Source organism: Condylura cristata, unplaced genomic scaffold (assembly GCF_000260355.1).
Source record: "Condylura cristata isolate star-nosed mole 26May11 unplaced genomic scaffold, ConCri1.0 scaffold00006, whole genome shotgun sequence".
In the NCBI taxonomy this organism is placed as follows: domain Eukaryota; kingdom Metazoa; phylum Chordata; class Mammalia; order Eulipotyphla; family Talpidae; genus Condylura; species Condylura cristata.
In genome coordinates, this window is record NW_004567107.1 from 43,242,965 (window position 1) to 43,252,809 (window position 9,845).

Here is a 9,845-nt window from a genome sequence, read left to right on the forward strand (position 1 = left end):
CTGCCGCGCCATGTGGGTCACATCTGGGGCTGGAGATCGAACTCATGCTGAAGTGGCTTTTGCTTCTTAGTGCTGTGCTTTACCCCGCTGCCCCACCAGGGAGGGCCCAGGTTTTAATTTTTCATTTGCTTCAGCTGTTTGTTTATTTGGCTTCTATAAGGAACTCTCACATAAAGAGCAACTGGTTTTTGTTTGTTTGTTTTTTCATTTTCTTTTGGGTCTTTGCCTGAGAAGCAGTATCAAGTCCGGGTGTGAGGTTTGTTGTTTGTTTGCTTGTTTGAGAAGGGACGGTATCACAATGGTTATATTCTCACATCTCACACAGCACTTGGCACATAGAAAACACTGAGTAAATGGTTGCTCTTTGTTGAAAGTTCCTAGGTGATTTTTAAAAAAAATTATATATATAATGAGATGTGTATTGAAAGGTTCAGTATGGTTAAGAGATAGAGATCCAGGCAAAGTTTCTGACAGGCAGGAACTTTATTGTGCCCCCAAGTTCATCCACCCCATGGGGGTTGTAGGGAACACCAGTAAGCTTTTATCAAGCAAGGAAATTCCTTTTCAGAAAGGGATTTATCAGTGCCCCTTATCAGTTCCTGGAATGCAGGCAGTTCCCAGACTTTAGGAGGCTCAAGGTTAGGAGCCTCCTAATACGCAGAAAGTAACAGTCCCAGATTCAAGGTTCCCATCTTCAACCTTGCCCAGCCCACCTCGACCTTACCTGTGTAATTGACAGATAATATTATATTGGTCTCAGATTACATTATAGTGATTGGATAGTTGTACATATTGTGAAATTATTGCCACATTATTTCTAACTACTATGTGTCACCATTCAACATTAACTTTTAAGATTTATCCTTTTGACCCTCTTCACTCATTTTTCCTACCCCCAAACCTTCTCCTTTCTGGAAAACACCGTTCTACTCTCTGTTACGAGTTTTTTGTTTGTTTGATTTTTGTTTTCAGATGCCACATATAAGTGAAAGCATATTGCATTTGCTCTCTGATTCACCTTGAGGTCCATTTGTGTTGTCACAAATGGTTAAGAATGATTTAAATGGTTTTTCATGTGTGAATAGTATATTCCATTGTGTGTATGTGTGTTTGAAACACATCCTTATCAAATACAACATACTTAGTGGGAGAAATATTTATAAGTTATATCTGATAAGGAATTAACATCTAAAATGTTGACAAAAAAGAAAGTGAGAATTTTCAGTGTGAGCAGTAATTAAGTGTTAAATATCAATTGAGGTGACTAATCTTCCTTCCAAGATTCTGTGAACAAATGAACCATAGTGTATTTTTCACTCTTGCCAATCAGGACCTTGTCTGTTCGCCTACATTACCTGAACTCTCACTGCTGGCAAGATCTTTCTTTCCTAGATTTCTCCAAGAAGTCTTCTCCCCAAGTTTCTCATATCTCTGAGCCTTTTCACTAAACTGGAGCTCCTTATAAGCAAGGACCATACCTTTCGGGTTCTCTGAATTGAAAGAACCTAGCACAGCACCTTACAACATGTATAGGTGTTTATTACCTGCTCACTATAGCATTGAATTAATTGATTTAATAAAGTAGCAGCTAAATCACCAGACATGGGATGTTTATAAGATACAGGGGACAATTTATGATTGATTTGAGGAGAAAGTGAAATGCCCCCAGAGACAGTTTTAGGGGTCATGCTTCAGAATTGACTTGCTTTATTATGCATGGGCTAATAGATTGTTGTGTGTCGCTTGTATTCCACATGACAATACAAATATACTACATGACTTAATTGTTGCATATTTGGCTTATTCTGTAATGATGCAACTGCAGCCTGAACTCATGTTACAACATGCTTTATTGCAGCAGGAGGAGTTGCTTTCACAAGTTATTTGTATTCCTCTAAACATCAAGTGATTATTTGTATTCCTCTAAACATCAAATGAACTAAAAAATTCCAAGATAGATAAAGGCTCACCAGCTTCAATTGCCTTCCAGACTTTTCTAAATTCCCTAGGGACTAATTCCAGTTCTTATTCTCCAGGCCTCTCTATTATTAACCACTTTGGTTTCTTGGGAATTTCCTACCTTGGTTCTGAGAAACTACAATGGAGAACTTTCTCATACTCTTCTGACAATTTCTACTCTGGCTACCCACTATTGCTATACAAATGTTGAGACATTCTTTCAGAGTTTAGACCTATTTTTCTAATCTTTCTTTTTATGATCTACCACTCAGAGTCCATTTCTCCCCTAATATCAACTGACACTTCCAGTCAGGGTTAAAATCTTTAACCCTAAATTCTGCCATAAACCCTACACCTTGGATGCCTTGAAATTACTTCATGACTCAAACCCAGCCCATTATCTTTCTTCTAAAAATTAGTTCTTGATTTTATATCCCCTCTTTTATTCCAACATTTTCTTGATAGTCTGGCCTCAGAACTATTATCAAGTTGTTACTTCTCTTTCTTTGCTATATGGCTGATTGCTTATCAACTATATTGTCAACTGTCCTTTCAGTTGTCCTTAATAACTTTCTCCTTCCTCTCCTTTTACTTGCTTTTCTTACCCTAAGTCAGGGCTTTATCAAATGTTTGGGTTAATACCATGATCCCTTAATTGTGTGGCTGGCCTTCAGTTCCACTCTCTGGCTGTTAGAGAATGTGTCATGTGATTGGGGGAGAATTGTCCTGGCTGCAGAAACAGATAACATTTTTCTTAACCCTGCTTCAGTACCACCAACATGTCAGATGCCTTGGCCTAAAATCCCAGCATAGCATGAATCAAACTTCCAGATGTGGGAAGGGTGAGGAGGGGGTCAACTGGGAAGGAGGAAGGAGTTAGACAAAGAATAGGAGTAGTGAGAGAAGAGAGACAGACTACTCCTGGTCCTTATTCTTGTCAGCTTTCACATTCAGTAAATGGGTACTTCAGAGACACAATGGCAGCCATTATCTTGGTCCTCTGGTTGATTCAGCTTATACAGATATATATACCCTCCTTCTTGTCTAGCTCTTTGGGACCTGCCTAAACCTAACAGCACTTGTTGTTCCTGCCAAAATGTGCCTTGGACTTGTTCTCCTGGCAGCTCTGGGAACTACTGACCATCTAGACACTTGCACAGGAGGGGAGGGGTGATTTCAGAGTTTAACTGGGACTCTGTTACTTGAAATCGTTTCTTTCTCTTTGTCTCTCTCCTTCCCTTCCTACCTCCCCCTTTTAACTTCTCACCAACTAAAATCTTGGAGCACTCTGAGACTGCTTACTTTGTCTTTAATGTGGATTAATAGGCAACAATACAATAGGCAACATAGGTTTTTCTCTTAGCAATTTGGGGTCCCTTGCACCCCTCAGTTTTGCCCAGCAGCACCTCCATTCTATACTGGAAAAAAAAACAGATTTAATCTTTTCTAACACTTCTTTGGTATTATTACTCAGGATTTGAGTGACTATCATTGTCTCCTATTGGCAGCTCTCTCTAGCACTAAACCATTGACATCCTTGTCTCAACCTATATTTCCAGCCAAAGTATGCTATTCGTTGTCCCTATTAACATGCCTTTCATATTTGCACCTCTGAGACTTTCCTTTTGGGCCATCTGCAGTGCCAGCAATTGTAATTCAGACCTCTTAAAAAATAATTTTGCTATATGGATGAAAGGTGTTAGCAATGCAAGAAATAAGAGGGAAATCTATCACAAAGCTTTGCTGTTTGGCTCATGTATCTTCTTCATACTGCCACATTAGGGGAGCTAGAATGTTAGTAGGAAAAACTTGCAGAACAAGAGATAGCTCTTTAAATCTCTCTGGCTGACTCAAACCTCTGCAGTGTATTTTTCTAACACCTTCCCAATTTTTGCTTACTTTCTACCATAATTCAAATCCTATTTGTCTGGAAAATACCTCTTCATCAAGTCAACTTCCAGGGTTTATGTATTTTTATATAAAACCTTTTACACCATTTGCTAGTGTTTCCTCATGTGTATGAGTTTTAACCTCATAATGACCTTATGAGGTTTGTTGACAATTGAGCTACAATTTGAACTTAACTGAGTAATACTGTACCTCAAGACTCATAGAAAAGAAAAAGGAAAAGGAGGAGGCAAGGTAGAGAAGATAGAAGAGGTAGAAAAAGAGGAAGGCAAGGAAGGAAGACAAAATGAAAAAGGAGGAGGAGGACAAGAGAGGGAAGAAGAATGTCCATAGAAGTAGGACCTTTCCACAAATCATCAACTTTTAAGGATTTTTCAATGTCCACACTTCCCTAGATGAGAACAATGCCAGTTGAAGTTCACATTTCTGGCCAGTTGCTCTGCCAGAGCCCAGGCAACAAAGGTTATGTAACTCCCCACCTTGTTTTTCATTACTAAAAATAAGTGTCTAAATTGTTGAAAGTGTAGGTTTATATCTATATACTTACATATGAATACATTTATAACATAGAGTTTATTATCTACATGATATCATCTTTACTCACTTTCTAAAATACCTTTTAGAGGGGAAAGTGAAAAGACTTCAGCTGGTATAAGGCAACTCTTAATTTTATCTTAAGTCCTGAGGGTCAGAGTTACTATGCCAGTAATGGTTGTAGTAACTACAAATGCAATCATATATTAATACTGTGAAAAGTAATAATGTGCATGCCCCATAAAAAATCTTGGTATTTTTTTCACTTGAATATTACCTATCATATTGAAATAAAATATTTAAGCCTAGTTGTTTCATGTCAGTGACTGCACAGATGGTATATGGTAGGAACTGGAAATCATCTACTTCATCCATTCTTTGTCTAGAAGGGAGAATGAGTCCTAAGGCATTAGGGACAAAGCAGGACCGGAATTGGTGTTTCTGGTTCCTAGCTCAGAACTCCTTCCAAAACCCCATCAAGAGAAGCAGTTTTCCTAGTGGCCAGAAGAAAAGCAAAGGCAGAGCAATCTGAGCAGAACTCTTCACAGATCTTGAAAGAATAGCTTTTGATTCTTCTCACTAAAGTCTGAGCTTCTCCTGATGGAGAGGGCCCTGATTGACTTCCCTGGAACCACCAGAATATCCTGTGATTTTTCAATACCATTATAGATTGTGATTTCACCACAACCACTAAGGCATGCAGATAGGCAGAATGACTAAGAATTACCCAGAAATTCATTAAAAATTATCTAGAAATCAAGAAATTCAGCTGAATTGATCATTTCACTATAAATGCCTTTTCCATTCATGTTCCAAAGCTTTGTTAGAAGCCACACTTTTGATGATAAAAGATAGCTACAATGAACATCCTCCTCTTGAAAACTCTAGCAAAAACAAAAAAGTATATAAGGAATAGAGAACAGAGATGAAATGAAAAGTCATGCAGGCATAGACAGTAAGATATTTATACCCAAACCAAAAGTGAATCTAAAGAGGTGGCATGGTTGTTTGAACACAGTCATGAAAAAGTCACCACTATGATCTGAACAAAGAAGTGCCTTATACGTGTGTTCTCAGTAAATAATGTATTGAGTTATTCATTTTTGGCAATGCACAACATACCTTTCTAAATAAACTCTTTCATGCCTTCCCTGACTAGATATAAAGAAGTTCAAATTTCCCTAATACTAAAGCCTCCAAGATCTTACTTTTTCAGAAAATGTATTTCTTCTCCCGAAGAACCCAAGAGATGGGGGAGTCTTATCCAGATTGACTAATGTCTTGTGTGCGGTTTGAGATATCTGTGGAAATCTTCTGGGAGATATTCTTGTGTTTCAATTGCTGTTGTAAATGGATCTCTTTTCACTTCTTGTGGAAATTCTTGCTTCAACATGTACCCCTTGCTTAAACCATTCCAAGATGGTGACTTCCCTATTCCATTTGCAGCCCATCCATTATGCTTGTCCCTAATCAATGGAAAGTTCTTTCTTATTTTGGGCCAAAGAAAACAGCCAAATTAATATTTCAGTTTTTCCAGTGAAGGAAGGATCACCTGAGAATCAGTTGTCTCAACTCCTGAGTATGAGGCTAAGTTGCCATGCATGAAGGTACTTACTCACTTGTCCACTCAATACCTGTTAAAATACAAAGTGCTTTGTGCTAGTTTGGAAGAGAGAAGTGTAACTTGATTGTAATCTAATTATACCTTAACATGCCAGCAATGAGTCAACTGTTAAAGCTAAAGGTAAATAACATAATTGAAGCAGAAGTAATAAACAAAGTCACTTTGGGAAGACTTGTTCTCTTGTGTTGAATGTATAAGAATGTTAGGCCATTTAAGGAGATAGCTATGGTGCAATGCAATTTTTTTTTAAGCTCATGAAGAAATTAAGATAGAAGAAAAGTAAGATTAGAAAAAAAATAAGAGGAGATCAGGCATAAGAGTAGAATTCTCAAAGTAGCTATGAAGTTCTATTCATGGAAAGTGCATACATGTCTCTGTGGCAAGGGAAAGAATGGCCAGATCCAGGAAAGATTGACAGGCCACACTAAGCAAGAATTTACCTTATAAATAATGAGAGTTAAATGTTTTAAGCTGGAGTGATATGATCAGATTTGATTATTCAGTATCAGGAAGTTATGCCTACTAAGTAAAGAGATCATTCCATTCAGTAACCAAATATTAGCCAAGTAACTACATATGACAGACACCATTCTAGTAGCTGAAGGCATATTAGTAAGCAAAACAGACAGATTCATATCCTTTTAATGCTTATATTCTATGGAAGAATATAGTAAACAAGTACATTACATTGCATGCTAGATGGTAACGAATGCTTTGGAGAAGAGAATTAGAAATGCTGGAGATGTGGCCCTATTGCAGTTTTTCACAGGGCAGTCTCATGAGAAGAGCAAAGAAAGTATCCAGGTAGAAGAAATGCACACTGGCAAAGGGTCTGCTGTTGGGAAGATGGCTCTGGAGGAGAAGTGAACAGCCCAGAAGTGGGCTTAGGGATTCAAGCATCCCAAGATCCCAGACTGTGATGAGTGTTGAGGAGAAGCCAAAGGACTTGTCTTGATTCCACAAGCACCTTACATTGCAGGGAGGAGCATGGTGATGTGGGATCCTCTAAAGTATGGGGACTTAAGACAGAAGCCCTTCTTGCCTGGGCTAGTGGAAGGATGCTAGATTTTACTCTCAGTGAAATATTGAGCCATCAGAAGATTGTGAGCTGATATCAACTGTAGAAATAAAAGATTAGGATCATAGAGTCCAGTTATCAAGCTGTTGCAGAAATCATCATAAGAGATGATAATGGCTCGGGTTGATAGGAGATCAGTGGGGTGGTCAGATTCTAGAACTATTTAAAAAAAGATCCTAATGGATTTATTGCTGAATTAGGTGCAGCTAAGAAAATAAATGAATTCAGTATGATACCAATGTATGTATCCACCACTCTGACCAGTGGCAGATGAAGGAGAGAAAAATGAAACTAGAAGGTAAAAATGGCAGTGAGGAAACTTCAATGTATTAAGAGAAATGACAAGACATTGAATTAAGACAGAAGGGTGAAAAGAAGTTATGTGAGAAAGAGGTATTATCGAAGATTTAAAATTAATAGGACTAGGGCATGGACTGGATTTGCAAGATAAGAGATGAGTAAGTTTAAGAGGACTTCCAAGATACTTGCTTTGAGTATAATTATTGGTATTATAGGAAAATGAGGCACGGTTTTCATAAACTGTCCAAGATCTTAGAGGCTCAACATTTGTAGACCCAGGATTTGAACCTGGATGTGTCTGAGATTAGAGCATGCACTCTTAATTATTGCTCTGCTCATATTATTCCTAGGAGAAAGAAAACTGCTAGTTAAAAGCACCTTTGTGAGACTGTCTCTCAGAGGTGCAACAAGCCAATGTGCAGGGAAAGTCCCCTTAGACGGGCAAGGAAGGGAAGTTAAAGCCATGGTGAGTGAAATAGGAGTTCTGTCTGTTGTCAGGATTACATGTTAAATACCATCCTTTTGTGGTCTAGAAACAAGAATGCTGAGCAAGTACCAGGACTTCAAGTGCAGTTCAAGACAATGAACTTCTACATATATCTGCTTTTTTGAGAAGGGAGAGTGTCTTCAAGTTTAGCTAAGATGTGCTGGAAGCATTTTCCCTATAAATAGAACTTGATTCAGTTCCCAGTTTTATCTACTATCCCCAACATAAAAACAAGAATAGAGTCTGTTGTGGGTTTCATATTCTTTCTTTATTTCTTTTCTCCCTTTAATAGCACTGTTCTCTAAATTGTTTTTCTGTTGTCTTCTCATCCTTAATTCCTATTTTCTCTTAAACCCACTGATACTGCACTTATCAGGTTGTTGTATCCTCCATATTGCTAGGTCCAATTCTCAAGAGCATCTGGCTCTGCTGGTCACCCTCTCCTTGCAGCATGGTATTTTAAACTCTAGGTTTTGTTATTATTTAGACCTGGTGTGGCCTCTAGATGACTGCCATTAAAAAAGAGTTTTTTATACACAGATATTCCAAGATAAGGGTGCATGTCACATACAGAGGGTTAAACAGAACATTAAGGTCAGACAGGAGGTAGAGGAAGCAGGGACAGGAGACTTATTCAAAATTAAATTAATCTGTGGTTCAAAATTAAGTTAAAACATTTATGCCTCAAATGACACAAGAACTGAAAACAAAACTCAGAATGGGAGAATTTACAAATCATATATTTGATAGTTTGGCTTTTACCAAAAAATTTAAACATTAAGTTACTACTTAACCAAGTAATTTTACTCCTACAGACATACCCAAGAAAACTGGAAATATGTGCACACAAAACCTTATTCATGAGTGTTTGCAGAAGCATTATTTATAATAGCCAACAAATATAAAAACATAGAAATAACCAAAATGCCCATCAACTGATAAATGGAATGTTTAAAATGTAGTATATTCATACAATGGAATATCATCCCACCTAGAATTTAAGTACTGATATGTGCTATAACATAGATGAAACTTTTTCAAGGTTTTAAAGAAGTTAAACACAAAAGGCCACATATTCTATGATTTCATTTATATAAATATATGAAATAAGCAAATAGATAGTGATAGAAAGTGATTACTGGTTGTCAGAGCCTGGGGGACTAGAGAAGGAAGGGGAATTGGAGGGTTTCTGGTAATAGATATAGAGTTCCTTTTTTGGGGTGAGGAATGCATGAGTCAGGCACCCTGAGCAAACTTCCAACCTAAAGCAGGAACTGCAATTTTCTGAAGTCTGTGCAAAGCAGGCTCCCTGCCCCTTCCCCTTCTTTTAAGTAAGAACCATGAAAAGCTAAAATTCTGTTGTTAAATGGAAAAATGGTACAAAATTAAATTAAAGAGAAAGCTAACTTGGGCGGTAATGCAAATGATTTGTTTTATGTCCTAAAGATATGACAGGTGCCTTCTTGCAAATAAAATGTAAAGTTCCCTCAAGAACTTTCAGGACCGCACTAGCATTACTCAAGCCAGGTGCTTTACAATCTCTAAAGAAACTGCATGTATGAATTTTTCATATCATAATCAAGTTCTTTACCCTTTAAATTAATCAAGTGCCCAAAATTATGGGAAAACCTTCTTGTAATTAGTAGAAACTTCCTACTTTTCTTCTTTGGCTTGTAACTTCAGGAGTTCAATGCTAGGTTGAAAGTAATTTGATAACCACATAGGGTAAAAAATAGAAAATAAATGTTCCTTAGCATAGTTTTCAAGAGTAGATCTATTTCATTCACAGATGTGGCATACACACTACAAAGAATATATAGATTTCTCTTATAGGTATTTATAGTGTAAGCCTTTAAGACACAGAGATACGAATTTGAAGTTCAGCTCCCTGAGCAACCACTGTGAATCATTCCAACCTTTACATCTTTAAATAAAAAAGTAAATAAAATTCAGAT

At 37.4% G+C, this 9,845-nt stretch overlaps 1 protein-coding gene across 1 annotated transcript in view; it reads left to right on the forward strand.

Annotated features, from left to right (window-relative positions):
* The window catches only part of CD274 (CD274 molecule), a 42,719-nt gene extending 35,827 nt beyond the window's left edge, over positions 1-6,892 (forward strand). The window contains exon 8 of the mRNA XM_012721251.1: positions 6,725-6,892. Coding sequence (XP_012576705.1) covers positions 6,725-6,892 — 168 coding nt within the window. The remainder of the gene's footprint in view (positions 1-6,724) is intronic.
* Positions 6,893-9,845: the final 2,953 nt, after the last annotated feature.